Raw genomic sequence first — 23,569 nt, 5'->3', positions numbered from 1 at the left:
GCTGCTCTATCAAAAGCCAGACTGTCATCATCCAAATGCGGCCATACATTGTCTTTCGTCTCATTTGCGTCTACAGGCATTTAGGTCAGTGTCAGTGAATCAGACGTAACATACATGAAGGGAACAAATAAAGAGCTGTGGCCACGCTAACACTCGCCATCTGCCAGTTCTGGCACACAAAAGACGTTGCAAGCGACACTGATGATGAGCCACTGAAACAGTCCGAGTCCATATAAGCATCACAAATGCTACACTTTGCCAGAGTGTAGAAATCCTAAGTGGGTTTCGAATAGAGGATAAGGGAATCTTAAAGAACCAAATTATAGAATTAGAACCAGAACCAGATTGTTTATTCCTGACAACAATACGGGCTTATCTGCAGTCCCTGTATACCTACAAGTAAGTGGGTCTTATTACAGCAAAGCTGCAAAAAAGCTCCCTTCCTTTCCCTGCCCGGTCTTTTATACACTGGACCAATCAGCTTTCGTCACTACCCTTGCTTGAACCGATTCTTTCATTGTGTTTCTGTGTTTGTTTTAGCTTATATCTTTAGCTAGCACAATTGAGCAAATACCTTCATTTGGTGATGGAAAAAACCCCAGAAATGCTTGAATAATGACTTTTATCGTCACCTCAGTCGGTCATGGTTTAACATCTATATTTCGGCAAATTCACTTCCTGGTTTTTTGCCCACGGTGCCGCCTTTTGTTTGCACCGTCGCCCTGAGTTCTTGTTTTTGGACACATTTTTGTGTTTTTATTACATTATTTTCAACTACTTGAACTGTCCCCCGTGTCTGCATCTGTCAGCCCAGCCTGACAAGAGGTTCTCGAAGGAGACACCAGGAAGACACCATGGTCTGATTATGGAGCTGCAAGGGAACTATACTCCAAGGCCAGGTTCCAACGCCAGCTCTTCTCAAAGGACCTGGTTTGAAATTAATAACGTGTTTATCCCCCTTTTTAAAATTATGTTATGTTTATTTTAACTTCAAGTCAAACAATCTTAGCTAATTTGTCTCATTCGGAGAAGCAAAACGTTAATACCTCACTGGGATACTCTGAGCTCCACCTGGGTTTAGTCTTCTCACAATAGCATGCATGCTTTTAGGAATGTTGGGATGGGATTTTCCCACTGGTACAATATCATGTACTGGTACGTCTGCATGTTATTCTTGTCAACTCAAGGGGAAAGTCGCACTGGGCTGTCTGTACCGACTGTGTCTTCATGCCACTGTTACTCCAAGTACCTTAGCATTTCCTCTGAAACTTGGCCATATCCCATGGAAAGCCCTGTGGGGAATGGCAAAGCCTCGCATCTGCAGCCGATTAGGCCGTGAGATTAAGGCTTGCCATGAGAAACCGGGCCGCGGTGGAGGTGTGGGTACTGAGAGCGATGGAATGAATAAAAGACAAGTTCAAACTAAAGAAGCGTTGCCGGGGCTTATCCACCATCAAGCCAACACTTCCCTGATAAAGATGCAAGGAACCGCGTCAAGTAGGCGTTGGTTTTAAGGCCCACCTGCCATCCCAAGGCCATCCAAAATCCTGATTGCCCTTTTTTATCTCATTACCCAACAATGTCACAGTGTTAACTCAACAACCGCATGTTGTTGTCAGCTTTCTTCACATACGGCCACTTCATTCACACTGCAAGCCGGACTCCAACACAGAACAAGCTAGCTGATATCTGTAAGCTAGTGTTGGGAAATTCATTCATATTATAATAATGACACTAATTATGGCTAATGAGTGCGAGTCAATGCCTCCTCAGGACGGCAGTGAAATGTTAGTGGAGCTTTTTCCAAGCCATACATACATGACATACATACATCCATCCATACATACATACATCCATACATCCATACATCCATACATACATACATACATACATACATACATACATACATACATACATACATACATACATACATACATACATACATACATACATACATACATACATACATACATACATACATACATACATACAAAGTTTAGTAGTAGTAGTTTAGTAGTATAAGTTTAGTAATATACACTTACTCAGTATTTATGACACTGTAAACAAACAGAAAATAATATGTATATATTTTAATATCACTGTGGGCAACAAGTACGGTTTTAGCAGGCAATTGTATATTTGAGCAACACTGACATCTTGTGGCCATGACAAAACATCATAACGGTGTCTCTGGTTGACGTTGCCAGATAGTAAATTACAAATGGTCGTACCACAAGCTTAAAAGGACCGTATTTTGAAATAAAAATGACAATTTCATACTGCTCAGGACCATCTATTACAGTTAAACATTAACACATATGGAGTAGAATGTAGTTTAGAATGAAATATTGGCTTTTAGATGAACTAAAAGCAGTATAGCATAAAAGCTGCCTCTGGCACAACAGCGGCCCCACCCGAGTCACGTGAGACATCAGGCCACGTGCAGGATGTTTGTGTTTGGTAATGCCGTGTATTCAACAGATCAAATTATGGTACTTTATGGATTTTTTGGATGTCTTTTATAATGTTATAATTACTAATTATCTTTTATTTAAATGCAACAATTATTGATCTCTCTCTGGCAATACTGACGGGGCTCAGTGTAGTGTTTCAACTTCTTCCACCAGGTGTCACCACAGTCACATGGATGATTTGTTTGGAGCAATGTCGCCATTTTTTTTTTTACCAAAGCCACTTTTAACACATTTGCTAGGCTATAACCTAAATCATCATCATAATCACTGACGTGTGACACTAACCACACACAGAAACAAATTAGCAATTAACATATTTATGACACATACAAGGGAGCTTAAAAAATAACAAATTGATTGATCACTGAGCAGTGTGCCAGGGCACGTTTACAATGCAATGTTTCCGGATTCTGCTCACCATCATGGCGTCTAAACCCTCAACATGGTGTACAACGGAAGTACACCCCGCCTCGTCAACCCCATTAATATCCAGTGACTTTTATTTCAACTTGTAGTCGTTTATTGACTGCAAACAGGAGATTTCAAAATAAAGCACACCGCTTCCTGTTCAAAATATAACAGTTATTAGGTCGTGGTAAATATTCAATATAAATATGTATTTATTGAAATTAATTAAAATAGTATTTTATGACACGACCAAGTGAATAACCAAAACTATAAACTATAAACTATAAATTTTCTGGGGAATACCACTTGGGTTATATAGTAATACAATACACGTTAATGTACGCCACACAAAAGCTGTAAAAGGCATATATAAGTTATAATCAATATATTAAACAGAATTAACGATTAAATCGGGGTGAATTCACTTCGTGTTTGTGTGTGTGGTGATGGCGGGATGTGGAGGGGGCGGGGGGGTAACGGCGTGCACGCGCCTCAACCTTCCGGCCGCCTGTCTCACCTGCTGTGGGATTTTCTAATCGCGGACAGACAGCGTCTATGTGCGGCTTTACACTTCCTTTGGAATACTGACTCCACTCACATTTGTTTCTTTTCTTCTTTCTTTTCTTCTTCCTGTGTCTGCTCTGATAACTCCATGTCTGATGTGGTGGTCCCGGTGGCTCTCCGGGGGGGGATTAGAGACACAAACAACCCCCCCGCCTATAGGTAAGGTCTTTAACTGTTATTATTACAAGGCTAGCTAAAGTGATTAAGAAATGTGCTCCGGTATGTTAAATACAGTATATGGTGTGTGTACTGTACACCACATGGATGATTATTGTACGTTTTGAGCACCAAGTCGGAGGAAATATGTTAGCAAGCTGTAAAAGTAGCAACAATAACAACAACATTAGCTAGCTACCACTTCATTAGCATACATTAACTACATCCCAACTCCACCAATATTTGCATAGAGTGCAGCTAGCAACTTTTAAATTGTTAACTAATACTACAACTTGGACATAAGCTTGCATTTTGTTTATATATTCTTTATATATTCTTATGTAGAGTCTGACTGTTGTGAAAAATTGAGTTATCAGCAGGGAGATGCTAATGGTCCGGATGGATCACTGCAATTAAAAAAAAGTAAACATTCTCTTTATTCAGCAACTTGATGAACAGTTGATGACTACACAAATAAATCAAAGTCAGGGACAGATCAATACTTTAATTCCAAGCGAGAGAGAGAGAGAGAGATGCTCACTAGTCATTTTACAGGACAAGGTCGCTGTGGATATTTTGCCGCATCATGCCACCCTGACCTGGACAAACCTTATTGTTGCCATTTTATGTGCTCATCAATGTATGCGCGTGATGCCGTGAGACCTGCAGGCCGTCCTTTATACATTGTGTAACTGTGTGTGTGTGCACTGTGTGTGTTTCATGGCCATATCTGGAATTAAAGTAGAGATGAAATACGAGATTGGCCGACTGCTTTACTAATTTATTGTGTTATTTTTAGCCACGGATACATTTTTGATGCAATTGCGTTTGTCAAGTTTAACAGCCGGCGATGGCTCAGGGTGGGTGTGCCACAATGAAACTGCTACAGCTGGTCTGCAAGGATACTCATGAAGAGTAATAGTTGGTTTTAATGGATCTTATTGATAGATAAAATTAGATCTTCTTTGGAACCGGGCAGGTTTTGGCCTTGGTTTGTGTCCATGCGTCCATACGTCCATGTTCAGTATTTATGGACAACCCACTAGCAGGTAGGGATGTTTGTTTTGATTGCCGTTTCTGGCCGTTTTCTTTGTAGGGCGGCTAGGCTCTCCCCAGGAGATAAGTTGAGAAGGTCAGAGTGGAAACGCTGGTCCTCCACATTGAGAGATGAGGTGGCTCAGGCATCTGGTCAGGAGGTGTTCAGGGTACGTTTGACTAATAGAGGCCTCTGAGAAGACCCAGGACACTTTGGAGAGACTATGTCTCTCCACTGACCTGGGAACACCTTGCGAGTCGCCAGGAGGAGCTGGACAAAGTGGGTGAGGGAAATATGGGCTTCCCTGCTTTAGCTACCTCCACGACCTGACCTCGGATAAGCATTGGAAGACGGACGGATGGATGGATTCACCAATTTCCTGGCTAATATAGTAAGCGAATGTGAGGGAAGAGATAGTAATCAGCCAAGTGCAAAGACGAAAACCTGAATGGAGTACCTGTGACCACAATCCCTTCAAATAAGTCCCGATAGAATGTTACTACTTTGGCTGTGGAAGTGTTAGGGAACACAATCCATCAGGTATTTTTTCACGTGTCCTGGGAGCATTTTGCATAACCCCAGCAACCTTCTGAAAATCTTTGGGATGTCATGTATTGTAGTCACCCTCCTTGCTCTCTCGTTCACAGACGCGGGTCTATGTGCTGACATGACTGTAGGTTCTTGGCATTATCTGAATGCATTATTGATGCGGGCAGCACTTTGACTACGACACATACACATTCATAAACCCTAACATAAAGTCAGACCATAAACTCAAACCCAGAAAAAAGTACATTCATAATAAAACATAACAGGGGGTGAGCTCGGTAATTTGGACTACGGTTTCAGTTACGTTTTTGTGCATAAAGACAACGGATTTTCTGGAAAAAAAACACAGAACACCGTTTGCCAGAAAGCGGACACTTTGTATACTGGGTCATAGGAGTTATATGGGCCTTAGTTCAAGTCTAGAGGGTTGTAATTGTAAACAAGTTTCTATGCCATAACCGCCATAAGGAATCCTATTTTGCAGAAATTCACTTAAACAGTCTGGAACTGTATCTCAATTGAAATATGTACCGGGTGGGAAATGGGACATTTGCGGGGATATGTTGCGGTTTGGAAGATAAGGCAAAAATGGAGGCAAAACTGTTTTCAAAACTGATCTGATAATGAGCTGGCTTTCATGGATGACTCGGGAAATGTTAAAAATATTCACATTTCAGAGACTTAAGTCTAGGAATGTTTCTGTTTACATTATTACATAAAAAATTATTAATCAAATACCAATTTGCTAGGACTACGTTAAAAAGCCATGAAAATCCATGTGGAATAAAACTATGGAATGGATTGAGTAAGGAACTCAAACAATGCACAACGATGAGCCAATTCAAGAAACGATACAAGCAGTTGATGTTTGCAAAATACAAGGATGAAGAGTCTTGAACCAGTCATGATGTGCTATATATATCACTATATTGACACTTACTATGGTACCCATTATGGCATTGGATGCTCATATCACCTTGTACTTCGGTACGAGACAAAAAATAATTAAATAAAATAATAACGTAAACTATATTAGGAAAGCAGGAAGTGAACAAATGTAACAGTTAGTGATTGTAAAAGTACCAGATGGAGGGGTAGGATTTAATAAGCTTTGCTTCTTCCTACTCCTTTTGAACATGTGGAACTGGGAACTGATTATGGGATGCACTCAATTGTAATCTGATGCATGTTCAAATGAAATAAAACCATTACCATTGCCATTACCATTTGTCGATTTATTGGATAATCGATGAATCAATCATTCACGGTTTGCAGCTCTAAGCTAGTCTGCTACTGCTAGTCTAGTAAGGAATTTTGAAATGTGTAATCTGTAGTAACCCTGTACTCAATAACGCAGTAGGAAAAGCAATGCTAGGGGCGCGTATTGAAATAACTGACAGTTGGGCTGATGGGACTTTTCCCAGGACATTTTCCAAGGCCCTCATAAAATATGGATGGTGTTTGGAGCCGGGGCAAGTGCAACAGCACAAGGCAAAAGCAGCCTTGCAGCACCGATGTGCTTTTTCCTCGTCTTCCTGCTTCGTGTCCTTTTTAACACCTTTGCTATTCCATGCTTCCCTCACATCTTGTGAACGTACCACCGTTGATTTGATACGTTTTCGATGCCCATGTGTACCTTCTCAAACTCTAATTGCTAACTATGTTTGTCTTCAGGTGAGGAAGACATGTCACCTTGTTCCTCAGCAGGGCAATAACGGATGGAGAGCTAGCAGAATGGGGTTTTTACTGGCGACCTCATGGAGCCCTGACCTAAAGTCCTGAGATCAGGTGTGTTGTTCAGGGAATGTGAAGCCATTTGTAGCGTCCACATAAAAACCAATGACCACACGCAACAATTTGGAGAGTCCCGAGTGGGGCGTAGCGGATCAGAGACACTGTCTGTGATACCATAGCTTAGTCTGTTGCCTTCAACTGACCTGGAAGGTTAAGGAGAAGCTCATTCTAATCTGGCTAAGTGCGTGTGACGCACAAAGTACCTGCCATCGCCTGCAGACGTACGTTGTAATCTAATTTGCCTGCACTGTGTGACTGCGCCTTTGCAAATGCATGATGCTAACATGAATTACCATACGAGATGATTGCGTCCAGGAGAACGAGACATTACGTTTAAGAGAAGTACAATGAAAACAAATCACCGGACCGACCAACTAACTTTAATTAGCCGAGTCACAAAACAACACAAATGGCAACAATATTATGTGTGTCTGCCTCTCCCAGTATTTTTCTATCAGTCATATGTAAGTGTTGAGCAACTCTGATTGTGCTATGCTTAGCTATACGTTTTCTCCTAAGCACTGTATTCTGGGAGAAACTCCTGGAGTAGAACCGCTGCTCCTCCGCATTGAGAGCAACCAGATGTGGTGGCTCAGAAATCTGGTCAGGATGCCTCCCGGATGCCCCCCTGGGGAGGTGTTCCGGGCACGTCCGATCGGTAGGAGGCTTTGGAGAAGACCAAGGATACGTTGGGGAGACTATGGCTGTGTTTGAATTCGGGGTCTGCATCCTACTAGGCCAGTAGCGTACCCTGTCTATGAAGGCCAGTAGGCTGCCCGGTCTATGAAGGCCAGTAGTCTACCCGGTCTACTAAGGTCAGTAGCCTACCTGGTCTACGAAGGCCAGTAGCCTACCCAGTCTACAAAGGCCAGTAGTCTACCTGGTCTACTAAAGACAGTAGCCTACCCGGTCTACGAAGACCAGTAGTCTACCCGGTTTATGAAGGCCAGTAGTCTACCCGGTCTACGAAGGCCAGTAGCCTACTCGGTCTACTAAGGACAGTAGTCTACCCGGTCTACGAAGGACAGTAGTCTACCCGGTCTACTAAGGACAGTAGTCTACCCGGTCTACTAAGGACAGTCGTCTGCCTGGTCTACAAAGACCAGTAGTCTACCCGGTCTATGAAGGCGAGGAGCCGACTCGGATGGGACATACAAAGACTGAACAATGGTCCTGTTCTAGGACCCATTGGTATTGATGGGTTGTTCGATTGCAACGTGACAGTGGTGGTCTTAAAAGGTGGACTGAGTCCATTAAGTCCCCACTTAAGGCCCAGATACCAAATACCACTGATGTGTCACCGTTTATCTTTCACCGGCTTGTACCCGTGGCTATGTCATGCCACACAGGCTAGAGCGAAGGAGGGTCCAGAAAAGTCAGGGAGTGGCACCGTGAGGTAAAACAAGAGTTGGAAGCAAGTGAGGGGTTTCCACAGACAGATGGATAATGTGCTTATGGGACAAGATCCCAGTGGAGACATTAGCGCTGTGTCAACTCTGCACTTCATCCCAAGCCTTTGCCTCCTCGAGCTGTGATCAAAATATGTTCATTTTTCTCTCCTGCTTTTTCTCCTCCTCTCTTGGACGGCGTGGTTCCTCTAATGGATGGCGCTAATGGCCATCATCAGCAAAGTGCGTCTGCTAGAGATTGCTTCCAGCAGCTGTTTGGTTCACCTCAGCTTGCTAAGATTATCCGTGTAACCACCCATCGATTATTGTAGTCATTTCAACATATCGTTAATGGTTATTATGGGATGTAACGGTAAGCCATGATTGTGGACCAGTATGTATATACTGTATCTGAAACTGTTTCTGCTTCTTCAGTAATGTCATGATTACTTGGGGAGTTCATTATATTTATCGATGGTATAAATCGATATATATAAATCGATGGTGTCTGAGAATTCTTATCACGCTCTCAGAACCCTCCGTCCTCTCGTGAATGTTGAGATCTATTAAGAACCGAGGGCCACGGGTTTATTTGCCCTGGCCATAAATTAACATCTGAACCAGGGTCAATGGCGGCCATCCAAGAGCCCACTGGCCTTCTCAAGGTACTCGAATGCTTTATTCGTGATCCTCTTCTAGATAAATGGAACTGCAGGACAGGAGTTACTCCCCATCCCGTAGGACCAGCAGGGTCGAGCAGGTGGTGGGACGATGGCTGAGACGGTCCCGAGAGTTGGGCAGCAGGTCTTTGAGCAGGTAAACTACCTCATTTTAAAGCTAGTGTGAGGTCGTCCCAAGTCATTCCTAGCAATAACTCTGATGCTCTTTTCCGACCCCCCCCCCAGAGACAGAATTGCAATAGATGGGACGACAGCAGAGTGCAGTACTTCAGACCAGAGGAACTCCCCATTCCGCTTGAATGTTTTGATCCAGCAGGACCCAAACTTCAGATCTCATGGCCTCACCCTTTCCTCCCACACACCCATCCTGGTAGAAGCGGTCACCCCAGGTAATATTCACGGAATTGGAATTATCCTGCTTTGAAGATAAAAGGAGACCTGTTGAATAAACATGTTGTGCAATACGAGTATATTACACTCGGTCAGACATGACAACACAAGGACATTTTGTGCACCCAGGTGGTCCTGCAGATGGTCGGCTCGTCCCTGGAGACCAGTTACTGAAGATCAATAATGTCACTGTTGATGATCTGACCTCTGAGCAAGCTGCTGAAATAATCAGGTCTACGCTTGCGTTGTGTGTACAAGTACCCGTATAAAATGTATCTGAACACTACTGTCCCTTTTTCTTTTAGAGAGTGTGAAGATGCGTTATCGGTGACTATTCTCAGAACAATGCTGGTAAGTCACGATATCTAATCTGTCCCCACGGTTTATTGTCCCGCAAATTGACGTTCAAAGATATTATTGTCAACATTGTTTGAGATCAAATAAACCATTGTTAGGTATATGTCATATGGCAATATGTCATCTTTGTAAAGTTTGGCAAAGACACTCTCTGGCAATTGGTACTGTCTGTCGAACATTTGCAGCAGTTCTTGAAATGCTGGCTTTTCCATAGGGGTGTCAGGGGTAATATTTCCAGCTGAACTATTTTTTTGTAAAAAAAAAAAAAAAAAGACAAAATCAACAACAAAAAAATTAAAATCAATAAAAAATATCAAATTATTTAGGGGGGCTTAAGAACATTTTAAGGGGGCCCTATTATTTGAAATTTGTCAGTTTTTTTGTTTAAAAAAATAAATAAAAAATATCAAATTATTGAGGGGGGCTTAAGAACATTTTAGGGGGGCCCTATTGTATGAAATTAGTCAGAGATTTTTTTTGTAATAAAAAACAATCTATGAAAAAAATCAATAAAAAATACCTAATTATTTAGGGGGGTTTAAGAACATTTTAGGGGGGCACTATTATATGAAATTAGTCAGAGGTTTTTTTTGTAAAAAAAAAAAAATCAATAAGAAATATCACATTATTTTAGAGACCTTAAGAACATTTTAGGGGGTCTGAACCCCCCCTAAAATAGGCCTAATGACGCCACAGTCGTATGGCAATATGTAATCTTTGTAAAGTTTGGCAAAGACACTCTCCAGCAATTGGTACTGTCTGTCGAACGTTGGCAGCATTTTTTGAAATGCTGACTTTTCCATAGGGGTGTCAGGGGTAATAGTTCCAGCTGAACTATTTGTCTATTTGTCTTTGTCTATTTATATCCGGGCTGTACAGCTTGTCCTTTTAATATTTAAAATAAAAAAACAACATTATGCATATACTGTATACTGCATTCACCAACGTTTTCCGCCTGGCAACATACTCGTAAATCAGGGTGTCAACTTAGCATCACACTGCCCCATCACCAAGGTCCTACACTGTAGTACTCCAACAATGCTGCCTACATGGACACATTGTGTATGTGAGGGTGGATGCCCCCACATGGACACATTGTGTATGTTAGGGTGGACGCCTGCTTGGTTTGCAAGTGTCGAGGTCCAGCACTTCAATCAGTAGCCCACAAGCAGATTTATATGTTTCCACTTGGTTGTCGGGAGATCTCGAAATAAATGTGACTGAACCTCAATAATTCTTCTTTCTGCCTCTGCTGATGGAAGCAACTCTCGTTTCATTTGAGTCATGGCTGCCAGATCATATAAATCCATATGAAGTTTGAAGTATTTACACTAAATATTTATTTTGGTGGAAGACTGTCTACACAGTTAAGGTACATTGTTGTTAAACTGCTGAATGTCGACACACAATCCAAAGGCAGCTTGTTTTTTTTGTTTTATTTTACTGTACAATGGTGACTGTATGCATGACTTAAAGCATCATGCAGAATCATAAAGGATAAGCCACGAGGTAGAATCATTGCCACTTTCTTTCATTCCATTGATGGCCGCCCCTTAAAAGGCTGCTGGATAACGCTCAGGTAGGTAAACACAGACCGGCACACTAAAGCGTCGACAACAATCAAAGTTCCGCATCATCGTAGGCCCTATTTAAGGAGCTGCCACATCGCCGTAATGATTCCATATCAGGGCGGATCCTTTTCATTCCACATCACAGCGGGATGATGATTCCTCAACCCTTTTCCCCCGAGAAAAGTTCCCTTTAGGCTTCCAGACAGCCCAACTGTTCGTAGATCAAGTCCTCAGACTTCATCTACAGACATTGTCTCAGATTGGGCATTCAATTTTCCTTGAGTTGGAGGAGCTCATTCCAGCCTCACTTCCGGATACAATACAATCTTCGCCACTGCGTTTCATTCCCTGGATGGCAGCTTCTTCAAAGACCCCACCTGATGCGGACCCATCCCCAGATTGTCGTCATGGGATTTACCCGTTTCCTCACTCAGTGCCCAGTAGTCATGTGCGATACCAATCGTTTTCTTTCTGATCGGATACCAAGTAAAACTCATTCATGCCTATGCGGAGGAAAAAGTCGTTAGCCAACATATCAATCATTTAGTTACGGTCCACTTTGTTCCTGTTAATGACGTGTATTGTCTGAATGACTCAAGTATCAAAGTATCAATATTTTGATTTGAGAATTGATTTTAGAGCATAAAGAACTGGTATTGATGGTATCGATATTTCTGTATGGATATTGGTACTTTTCTTTGTAATTGAAATGTTAGAATGTTCCACAGGCTAATTCTTGTCGACCTTCTAGGGCCCTAAGTCGTCCTTCATCACGCCGGAAAAGAGGGCCAAGCTGAAGTCCAACCCAGTGAAAGTCCGCTTTGCTGAGGAAGTCGAAGTGAACGGACACGCTCAGGTGAGTGAGGCGAGGTTACTTTGGCCAACTTCTAATGACCTCACTTTGTTGTGCTTGAGCTTGAATATGTTACATAATATTGTTTGAGCGATATCACCCCAATGGCGTCACTTACGGAAATTAGGTACACAAGCTCTGCAACCATTCATTGATCATTATATAATAATCATTATTATATTATTAATTAGCCTATTATTATTATTACTATCATCATTGTTATTCTGATTATTACTACTACTAGTATTAGCCTGCTTATTGGCTTGCTTATTAGCCTGCTTTTGCCCTATTACATGAAATTTGTCAGATTTTTTTATAAAAAAATAAAAATCATAAAAAAAAATAAAAAAGTCTAATTGTTTAGGGGAGCTTAAGAACATTTTAAGGGGGCCCTATGATATGAAATTTGTCAGATTTTCTTGTAAAAAAAGACAATAAAAATGTAAAAAATCAATAAAAAAATATCTAATTATTTAGGGGGCTTAAGAACATTTTAAAGGGGCTCTATTATATGAAATTTGTCAGATTGTTTTGTAAAAAAAAAATTAATAAAAATATCAAATTATTTAGGGGGGCTTAAGAACATTTTAGGGGGACCCTAAGAACATTTTACGGGGGCCCTATTATATGAAATTAATCAGACTTTTTTGTAAAAAAAAAAAAAAATCAATAAAAATACCAAATTATTTAGGGCTTAAGAACATTTTAGGGGGTCCGAAGCCCCCCTAAAATAGGCCTAATGATGCCACTGACTATACCCATATGCACTTAATATGGCTCGTGCTGCTGTTTTTTCATAGAGGCTCTGGCTCTTGGCTCTTGGCTCTGGCTGCTCCCGTCCTGTTAGCGGATGTGAAATTAGCTGGATGAGGAAAACCACAGAGGCTGGAGTGGCCATTACTAATCCCAGAGAAGATGCTGGTCGATATTTGTCTTGTTTCCCAATAATGACTCTGATTACGTGACTGGAAGATCCTTGTTAGGAAGAGATGGAAGTGGGTGTCACGGTCAGTTTAAATACAGGAATGCCAGAGAATGGTACATGGAAACACACTGGGAAAACATGAAAACATGAAATCCTGTATGAGCAGCACTAGTATTCCTTATGTCTAACCAGACGTTTACCGAGACAAATCTGGGTTTGTAAGAAGCAGAGGCGATGTCCTGACCGTCTCGAAGACATGCTCACGCCGTTCCGGGTGTCTGTCGCCATGACTCTACTTTTTACTTTTTTGCAGGGCAACTCGCTGCTATTCCTGCCGAATGTTCTGAAGGTTTATCTGGAGAATGGGCAGACCAAAGCCTTTAAATTTGAACCCAGCACAACAGTCAAGGTAAAGTACAGTTGCTTCAGTCACCATCTTCTTGTGCTTGTGGCTTTTCTCTGGGTTCTCCGTTTTTTGGGTTTTTTTTCTAATCAAACTCTAACCTCCAAACTTGTATTCTAATTTAATGTTTGCGTCAGGACATCGTGATGACACTCAAGGAAAAACTTTCTCTAAGGAATATTGAACATTTCTCCCTGGTGCTGGAGCAGCAGTACAGTGTCACTAAACTGCTGCTGCTTCATGACGAGGAGAAGATACAAGAGGTATACAAACATATAAATAACACCGTGTACAGGCAATACAGCATTACCTGTGTGTGTGTGTGTGTGTGTTTGTGTGTGTGTGAGAGCTCAGGTGGTCCAGAAGAAAGAGTCCCATGACTTCAGGTGTCTTTTCCGTGTTTGTTTCGTCCCCAAACAACCTGAGACTCTACTACAGGGAGATCCGACTGCCTTTGAGTATTTTTACCTGCAGGTAAACAGCGGAAGCGTTGACTATTAGCATCTTGTAGCTTGTATTTTGGCCATTTTGAGCAGTGGCGGCAACCCCATTATGTAGTTAACTTTGGGTAGTGGCCTGACGCATTGTGAGCAAGTGTGTGAGTGGGTTCCTGCAGTTGTGAGATTCGAGATTTTATTTTATTTTATTTACTATTCAATGCTAAATAAGTCCTCCCAGGGTTCCTGCAGTTGCAAGATTCGAGATTTTATTTTATTTTATTCACTATTCAATGCTAAATAAGTCCTCCCAGGGTTCCTGCAGTTGCGAGATTCGAGATTTTATTTTATTTTATTCACTATTCAATGCTAAATAAGTCCTCCCAGGGTTCCTGCAGTTGAGAGATTCGAGATTTTATTTTATTTTATTCACTATTCAATGCTAAATAAGTCCTCCCAGGGTTCCTGCAGTTGTGAGATTCGAGATTTTATTTTATTTTATTCACTATTCAATGCTAAATAAGTCCTCCCAGGGTTCCTGCAGTTGCGAGATTCGAACCAGACAGTTGAAAGGGGCCCATCCGAGAAAGGCCCGAGAAATATTATCGGGCTCGGCCATTCACGTATTTAAAAAATCAATAAAACAATCTTAGAATTAGATTTGTGGAAGACAAGAACATGCTGTAGCTGTGGTAGCTTTCCTGAGCTCGACAGAATAGCCTGGCAGTAGTCCATGTTATTCAAGATGAAAGCAAACAGGAGCACATCAGGAATCGGGACGCCGTTATGACACAGTTGTGTTTTTGTCAGGGGGTGAATGATGTTCTGCAGGAGCGCTTTGCGGTGGAGATGAGGTGTAACACTGCCCTGCGACTTGCTGCTCTGCACATCCAGGAGAGGCTGGTGAGCTGCGGGCTGCCACCAAAGACCAGCCTGAAGACAGTCATGTAAAGACACGCGTGCATTTTGTCCTGATGAAGGCATGCAGTAGCGGTTCTAGCTTGTATGGTGCCCCCCACGTGGATCTACACTGCAAAACCGCAGCTCAAGCTCTGCAACCATTTTGTCCAGTGGACAGTGATCATTATTTAATAATCATTATTATATTATTAATTAGCCTATTATTATTACTATCAGCATTATTCTTCTTCTAATTATTACTACTACTACTAGTAGTAGTAGGCTAGTATTATCCTGCTTATTGGCTTGTTTATTAGCCTGCTTTTTCCCTATTATATGACATTTGTCAGATTTTTTTTTTTTTAAATCAATAAAAAATATCAAATTATTTAGGGGGGCTTAAGAACATTTTAAGGGGGCCCTATTATATGAAATTAAAAGCATGTAGTAGCGGTTCTAGCTTGTATGGTGCTCCCACGTGAGAGGAAAGCTCATGGTCAATAATTTGGTGAAGAAATGGTAATGGTAATGGTAATGGTTTTATTTCATTTGAACATACATCTGATTACAATTGAGTGCATCCCATAATCAGTTCACAGTTCCACATGTCCAAAAGGAGTACTTGAAGGATTTGTTCACTTCCTGCTTTCCTAATATAGTTAAAGTTGTTTTGTTTTTTTTTTATTCCATAAACGCTTCAGCTTTCATTATGTCATTGTATGGTCATATCACCTCGTACTTCGGTACATGATAAAAAAAATAAATAAATGAAATAATAAAAAAAAACTTTAACTATATTAGGAAAGCAGGAAGTGAACAAATGTAACAGTTCCTGATTGTAAAAGTACCAGATGGAGGGGTAGGATTTAATAAGCGTTGCTTCTTCCTACTTCCTACTTTTGGAAATGTGGAACTGAGAACTGATTATGGGATGCACTCAATTGGAATCTGATGCATGTTCAAATGAAATTAAACCATTACCATTACAATAAACTCCAATTGAAGGTAGAGGGCGCCAAAAGCGCCTTGCAACCCCGCCTAGAGAATATGGCCCATGTGACCCGAAGCTAAAACTGCCACTGCCTGCATGTATGAACAACTAAAGATGAATTGATGAATGTACGACTGATTACTGCTGACGGAGTGTCTGTGCTTTCTCCAGCAAGACGTGGGGCATGGAAACCTTTGTTTCCTCCACGCTGTTGAGAAACATGCGAGAGAAAGACATGAAAAAGGCCATAACCTTCCAATTGAAGAAGAGCCAATCCCAGAATGATTCCAAACAGAAAGGACTGACAGTTGAGCTGGCGCGCTTAAACTACCTGGAGGAACTAAGTGAGCTCAAGTCCTTTGGTGGGAAATCCTTTAGTGCGACTATGATGGTAAGACTATTAGTCCTGTGCACTGTACACGTATGTCATGATATGGTCATGACATCGTGTATCAGTACTGGTAACCATCAATTCTATCTTCAGCTGCAGGACAGAGAGTCCACGGTAACCCTGTTGGTGGGCGCACGCTACGGCGTGAGTCAGGTGATCAACCACAAAATGAGCATCCTGTCCACCCTCACAGAATTTAACAGCATCACACGCCTGGAGCTCATCCAGGAGTCTGACAAGGTCAGCCTGGTAAAAATATACCTGCAGGACATAAAGGTGAGACCGGGAGGAGGTTTGGATCTTTAGTTATGGATTTTGATGTGAAGAATTAGTGTCTCGACTTTGAGCTCCTATCTTTTGTATCTACAACAGCCAATGTTTTTGGTCTGGTTTTCTCATACTCTTTGGTGTCCTTCCAGCCCATGACACTGCTACTGGAGACGCTAGCGGCCAAGGATATGTCGTGCCTAATAGCAGGCTACTGTCGAGTGTTTGTTGACCCCGCCATGAATATCTTTCCCTGGATGGATGCCCCGAAGAAGCACAAAGTGTCAGTTGAAGAAGGTACACACATTGAGGCTCTGTTTATTAATTTTTTTAATTTTTTTAATTTTTTTTTTATTATTTTTTTTTATTTATATTTATATTTATTTGTTTTTGTTTTTTGTTTTTTTTCTTTTCTTCTTCTACATCTCTTTTTGTTATTTTTGTCATATTTATTTTTAATTTAAGAATTGAACATTATTATTAGTTTTATTTTATATCCATATTGTCTTGGATCTATTTTACCATGTATATTTTTATATTCTGAACAGTATTCATATTACTGTAGCTTCAAACCATACTCAATAGTTCATGCTTTTATATTCCACTATATGTAATAAATTGTTTATTCTGTATGATTTTTTAAAAGTTATTATCTATTTTAGTATATACAATTTTACAGTTTTATTTTTTCACATCTCTTTTACTTATTTTTGTCATATTTCTTTTTAATTGAAGAATTGAACATTATTATTATTGTTTTATTTTATGTTCATATTGTCTTGTATCTATTTTACCATATATTTTTTTATATTCTGAACAGTATTCATATTACCGTAGCTCCAAACCATACTCAATAGTTCATACTTTTATGTTCCACTATATATAATAAATTGTTTATTCACTATGATTTCTTTTTTTTTTTTGAACGACCACATTGAGTCTGTTTAAAAGAACAGTACACGCCTTCCGCTGTTCCAAGTCATGTTTTCACGGCCATTTCCATCGACAGGTTACGTGTCGCGTTGCGGCAGCGACTCTGACAACTCGTCCGACCTGGACATGGAGCCGCTTGTCAGCCGCCAGTCTCGTGATGGCAAACGTTGCCCACGTGTCAGATCCTCATCGGGCCCAGAGGGAAGGCGCAGGCCTGAAAGGAACCCCGAGATAAACAAACATGCCAGAGAAAGTAGAAGTCGGAAAGATGAAAATGATGCTGACGCAGAAAAGGATCCAACTGATACAATTGAAGAGAGTAAGAAAGAAGACAAGCAAGAGACAGGAAACCAGAATGGCGGACGATTACGGATTCATGCGACAGACGAGGACTGCGAGAAACCTGAAAACGAGCCCCAAGAACCCAAGACCGCAAGTGCAGTTACTGAGGACCAGCCGTGTCTGTCAGATTCATGTCACACCGACTCCTGTGTCATAACCAGCCCTTCCAGCGACTCTCTCGACTTCCTGGAGGAAGACGACTTGATTTTGTGCTCCTGTGCCTCCCTCCATCCCAGCGCTTCCACACCGAGCCACGCCCAGACATATTCCACTCTGGAACTCCACCCGTACACTCACACGTACTCCGAGGGTCACCTTCTTGCTCCTCCTCCGGCTCACTCTCATCGTCTTCTTCACGTCACGTCCTACAGCGACGACGGCGGCGCAAAAATGTGTGGCGATGGAGCTGAACCTCAACGCTCCTTTGACATTCACCTCACCAATTACTCCACCAGCTCCTACTCGGAAAGCGACAACACATGTTTTGCCGAGCTGTCCTGCCTTGTGGACCTCCCGAGTCCCCCCGAGGCGAGTGAGGATGAAGAGGATGATGTGAGGAAAAGGACAACAGCGCTAACTGACCACACGGACGAGGCTTTGACAAGATTATGTGACGGAGGGAACAGCAGTTTTTGCCGACACCCCCATTCCCCTTCCTCAACCTCCGCCTCCTCCCACTCCGACTTTGTGTTTAACTTTGATCAAAGCGACGCACGCTGTTACTACAAGCTTTGCTCCAACATCACCCCTGACAGCGCTCGCAGCCTTTCCCGACCTGGGAGCCGGACGCAAAGAGGAGAGGATCCGGAGCAGGAACACGCCCCAGCACGTGACCTGCGGCCGCTTCCCATTCTCCAGCCGCCACCCGGCTTTGGAGACAGTAGCTCCGATGAGGAGTTCTTCGATGCCAGGGATCGCTTGACATCACCTGACGATCCAGGCTCCGGGGCGGGGCCTAAAGGTGATACTGTCATGAAGTTCACAGGTGCTCCAAGCTTGTTTTTCCTTGGTTCTTGGCGTATTCCTAAATGTTATTTCATTATTTATCAGATATTGTTAGATAATACCTACCTGGTGCCTTGGTTAACGTCGTTAATGCGTTCCAGAATGAACTCAAACCAAAACAGACATGATATAACAAACACATGGACCACAAAAAAGTGTTGTTTAGGTTTTGGTTTTGTCTTTTTCCAACAAAACTTGCTAAAAGTGTTTATTTTTTAATCATTTTCTGCATGTACAGCTATAAATATTGTCTCTAAAATGTTTTGGGTGAATGAATGAATTTATATTATTTTCTTTGGGAAGATTTGCTGGCCGCATGGTGGCCGGGTGGTGAGCATGTTTACCATACAGGGGATCAGAAAGATCTGGTTTGCAATCTCCGCTTGGGCATCTCTGTGTGGATTTTGCATGTTGAGTGGGTTTTCTCCGGGTTCTCTGGTTTGTTTGTCCAAATGTGCCCCGTGATTGGCTGCCGACTAGTCCGGGATTACCCAGAGGCGGGAGTGCCAATCGGAAAACCAAACCAAAACCAAAGGAGCCCCTGAGTCCAGGATGGATGGAGTCAGTTTTGCTTTAAGTCCATCCTTCTGGAAAGGATTACAACGTTAACCAAGGCACCAGGGTATATGGAGAATAAGGTGTATGATTTCAACAGACCAGATGTTTGGTTTTGTTGCCATCTAGTGGCAGCTTGTGGTCATTACAGTCATTACACTGTCCTTAATGACTGCTCTCACACTACACATTTATGTACGGTGTGGCAGACAGGAAATAATGATCTATGATTTATTTAATTATTAATATTTGACATCCGTTTGGCATACATATAATTTAAAAAGACAGCAAAATAATATTTTGACCCGATGACTGTCAATATTTATATTCACCACTGATTGTTTTTTTTTCGGTGCGTGATGTGAAGACTCAATCAGTATTCAAATGCCGAAATCATAATAAACAATAAATGTATTTCATGCTGTATATTGAATATGTATATGTATTTTTCTCCTTTTGCAGATGGTGCAGAGATGAAAGCGGGTTTTTTGAGTGACATGACAATCTCCACGCCAGACTCAAAGAAGGAAGTGAGCCAACGAGGGAACAAGGAAGGCGGAGGCGGGAAAGCTTTATACGATAATAGAAAAAGATCCCGTTTGCGTCGTTCCTTCAAGGAAACTGATGGTGCCTCCTATCCAGACCCTCATTCGGCATCAACGCAGGACCCGGTCCGTTCCAAGTCAAGTAAAAACCATCTTGCAGAAGCCATTGATGCCCACACATTGACCTCTGACCCTGAACCTTCAGAACAAACACAGAATCCCAGTCCGACTGTCTCCTCTCTGACACACTCAGAAGGAGAACCAGCCCAGCTTGAAACCAAACCCATTCTCATCGCTTATGGTCTCGGATCCAGCGGTCAAGCTAGAGACCCCCTGGCCCCCACCAGGAAAAGGAAACAAGACATGGAGATGGAACCTGACGCGATGGAATCAAAATCTGTCAATGACATCATCAAGACCAGATCTCCTTCCATCACTGTTGTGCGATGCCGAGTGGACCCAGACGGGTGGGAGAGCGCCGATCGTAGAGCTGATGGGAAGGAGGAATTGGGCAACCAGGACCAGAATAACAAAAGCGCCCCTGTTCAAAAATATGATGACGCAATGCCTTCTTCTTCGTACTCTCCGCCACCTCCTCCACCTTCATCCCCGCTGCTTCCAGTGCCGGTTGCTCACCACAGCACAGGAACATCCAGCTGCGAGGAAGAAGAAAACGCACTCAAGAACCCACAGTTACTCACAAGCGATGAAGGTGAAGGTACTGGTGTGGTTTGTTCTGGTCGGACTCCCAGTGACGAGGTTGCAGACGGCGCCAATTCCGATAACGTTTTTGACGACGACGATGCAATAAATGCTTTGGGTGGAAAAGATGACCGGACAACAGTCATGAATTGTAGTCCGCGTCCTGAACACACCGCCACTGACGGCGGTACGAAAAGGAACGCTCATCCCGAACACACGCTGGCGGCAAACGCCATCACAGCATCAAGTGATGAATTGAAAAGTGACGTTTTAAATAATTCATGCGAGACTCAAACTGTCCACAAAGCCAAAGGAGAGTCCACTTCGGGTGCTGATTCACTTCCCGCCAACACCACCGTGGTCCACAATCTTGCCAAAGGGTCTCCTTCGCCGACTCACTTCCTCTTCCAGTCCTGTTCCCCCAACGTCATGGGCCGTTTGTCTGCTTCCACACTCAGAGAAAAGATCCAAAAGCTGCCCATGTTTTTATCACATTCCCAAGAATCCCTGAACCAAGACGGGCAGTGTTCCGCCAACACGGACATCATGCACACGGCGATGGACGTCCATGATGTCATGCGTATCAGAGATACACTCCAGGCGGAGGAGTCGGATGATTCGGATACAACTGTCACAGGATCGGAAGTAGAGGACAGGTTTTCTGTTCTTCCATCCCCGGCCAGCAAATCTGATTTAGGATCAGAAGTGAGGGAAACACCAGGAATGTTGGAAGATGACAGAACCGTCCGGGCTGAACCCCAGCGACAACAGCAGCTGGAATCAAACAAAGCACCAGGACCGATAACGCAGCCTCCAGTTTCCATAGCGCTTACCCCCGCAAGACATTCCACAATTCCGACTGTGGACACTCCTGGCCCTGTCAAAGATGCTCCAAGATCCCAGATGAATGACACAAGGTTGCCCTCCGTTCCTCCTGCAATCGTGGTGACCACACAAAATCTTAACGGGCCGGGACTACATTTTCACGGCCAATCCCAAAAAGACCAAAGTAGCATCGACAGGCCCTTAATCAGTCCTCCTATTCCACCGGAACCCAACACGGACCCATGGAACCCACTTTCCTCAGGCTGCCTGGTCTTTGAGGTCTGTGAGGACCCGTCCCATTCGGGGGTGTCATCAGAGGGAGGGACTACTTTAAGCTGGAAACCTGCGCTGGCGTCTCGTTGCGAGGGTTTGAACACGGACGCCTGCGGCTGCCCAGCAGTCTACACCAACTGCTTCAGCGGGGGGGGCAGCTTCGACGAGGAGATGACCGTTTATGAGTTCTCATGCCAAGGCAGCGGCGAGCCGCCGAGTTCCAGGTTAGCTCTTCCTCTCACGACCGATCCTTCTGGTCCTCCATCCTTTCTTACCTCGCCGACATCAGAGCTCAGCCCCCTCCTCTCGCCGCTCTCCGATGTTTGTATGAACTGTAAAACGCAAAAAGACACCATTAATCGACTCGGAAAGCAGCGTTACCCAAAGCCGCCCGCCGGATTCCACGTTCTCCGCGTAGACGTCAACCAGCTCCTTTCTGTCTTGGAGAAAAGCGCTGCCGATCGTTCCGCGGCTGGTCAAGGAGGTCGCCACCCAAGGGACACGTGTGCTTCCCACTTCACAGAGAACAACCAGGTGCTCCAAACCGAAGCCAGGCGACTCACAACGAGCTGCCAAAAGGTCGTCGGCATCGAGCAAAATCCGGAAGAAATGCTCAATTTACTCGCTGACAGCTTCCGTACCTTGGTGGAGTTGGCGGGCGTATGCATTTGGTTTTCCGGTTGCGACCGATGCGAGCGGAGGAACGCCGAAGCCGTCTCGAGTCTAGCCGACGTGGCGCGCTCATTCAAGGACTTGTGTCTGGCGGCCGAGCGTGCGGGCGGCAATCGCACCTGCCACGACCTGAGCACCAAGCTGCTGGCTAAACAGTGCACCGCTCTCACCGCGTCCGTTTTCTGCCTCACTCAGGTCTTCCGTACGCTAACGGCACTGTGACGCCGGCGCCAAACCCAAAAGCGGCAGCATGTTGATGGAATGGTCATGTGCATGTGTTTAGCCACCCCAGCAAACCTCCGCTAACCAAACTGCAAGTTGCCTCAGCAAATGTACCAGTCTTGATCTGACTTGAATGTATTCGATATTGTTGATCTAATAATCAACTTATGAAGGTCACCACGGCGTGAGCAAGAAATGTCGAAAAGACAAAAGTATCCATGTTATGTCATTGTTTACAGCCTTAGTCTCGGGAGTTGTGGCTTGCAACAGTTGAAGGCCTTTTGCTTCGGTAGTATTGACGTCCAAAATACGTTAGCCTAATTCAAATGTTGCATAATTTTGTTTAGGTTTGCAGATTTTTTAGTTTATTTGTTCATACTTTTATTTTCCACTTTAGGGCCAAACTTATTAGAACGAGTCTTATTGTTTGCCCACTGGCAATGAGCAATTTTCCGATGTTGCCACAAAAATTCCGATTAACCTGAACACTTTGTTGTACCGCAGCATCAGTATGATATAACACATGACTGGAACTGTTAATTTCATATATAAATCAATATATGTGCTTAAGAAGCATGCATTGAAGCCATACCAAGCGGCGTTTAATCAGGGATTGTCTGAATGGCTAAATGATGACTTATTGCTCTTGCTTTGTACCACTCCGTTTGACTATTAAAATTTGCATTGATACGTTTATATGTCATTTTACTGTCATTTAGGGCAACCCTGATTCTGGGACATTATCAAAATAAAGTGAAATATTTAGATATTTTAAATATTTTTCCAAGTAATTGTGGTCAATTTGTGCGTAAATAAGAAGCTATGCATCTGTATAGTACAACGGCCACGTTGAAACAACCATTGGTAATTGTTTTTAATTCTGTAAAGCACTTTGTGTGCATGCAGGAAAGGGCTCTACAATTAAAGTTGATTTGATTTGATTTGATTTGATTCCCGCTCA

General features: G+C 43.0%; 1 protein-coding gene across 4 annotated transcripts; it reads left to right on the top strand.

The window, feature by feature from the left end:
- Nucleotides 1-3,374: 3,374 nt before the first annotated feature.
- On the top strand, nt 3,375-23,533 carry LOC131126115 (FERM and PDZ domain-containing protein 1). 4 transcript variants are annotated; one of them, XM_058068319.1, is made up of 16 exons: nt 3,375-3,605; nt 6,862-6,975; nt 9,069-9,185; nt 9,275-9,438; nt 9,569-9,671; nt 9,745-9,790; nt 12,119-12,223; nt 13,459-13,554; nt 13,686-13,811; nt 13,903-14,022; nt 14,796-14,932; nt 16,048-16,267; nt 16,361-16,543; nt 16,687-16,831; nt 17,544-18,794; nt 19,832-23,532. In XM_058068319.1, exons 3-16 carry the CDS (start codon nt 9,073-9,075, stop codon nt 22,606-22,608), a joined length of 5,586 nt encoding a protein of 1,861 aa, XP_057924302.1. In that variant the 5' UTR covers nt 3,375-3,605; nt 6,862-6,975; nt 9,069-9,072; the 3' UTR covers nt 22,609-23,532. The 4 variants fall into 4 exon arrangements, with proteins under 4 accessions (XP_057924302.1, XP_057924319.1, XP_057924310.1 ...); XM_058068336.1 differs by having other exon boundaries at nt 17,544-18,770; nt 19,832-23,531; XM_058068327.1 differs by lacking the exon at nt 6,862-6,975.
- The last annotated feature ends 36 nt before the right edge of the window (nt 23,534-23,569 follow it).

The sequence above is a fragment of the Doryrhamphus excisus genome, chromosome 1 (genome assembly GCF_030265055.1).
Source record: "Doryrhamphus excisus isolate RoL2022-K1 chromosome 1, RoL_Dexc_1.0, whole genome shotgun sequence".
NCBI classification, from domain to species: Eukaryota; Metazoa; Chordata; class Actinopteri; order Syngnathiformes; family Syngnathidae; genus Doryrhamphus; species Doryrhamphus excisus.
The sequence above is the reverse complement of the archived record's forward strand: the minus strand, read 5'-3'. Positions and strand labels throughout refer to the sequence as shown.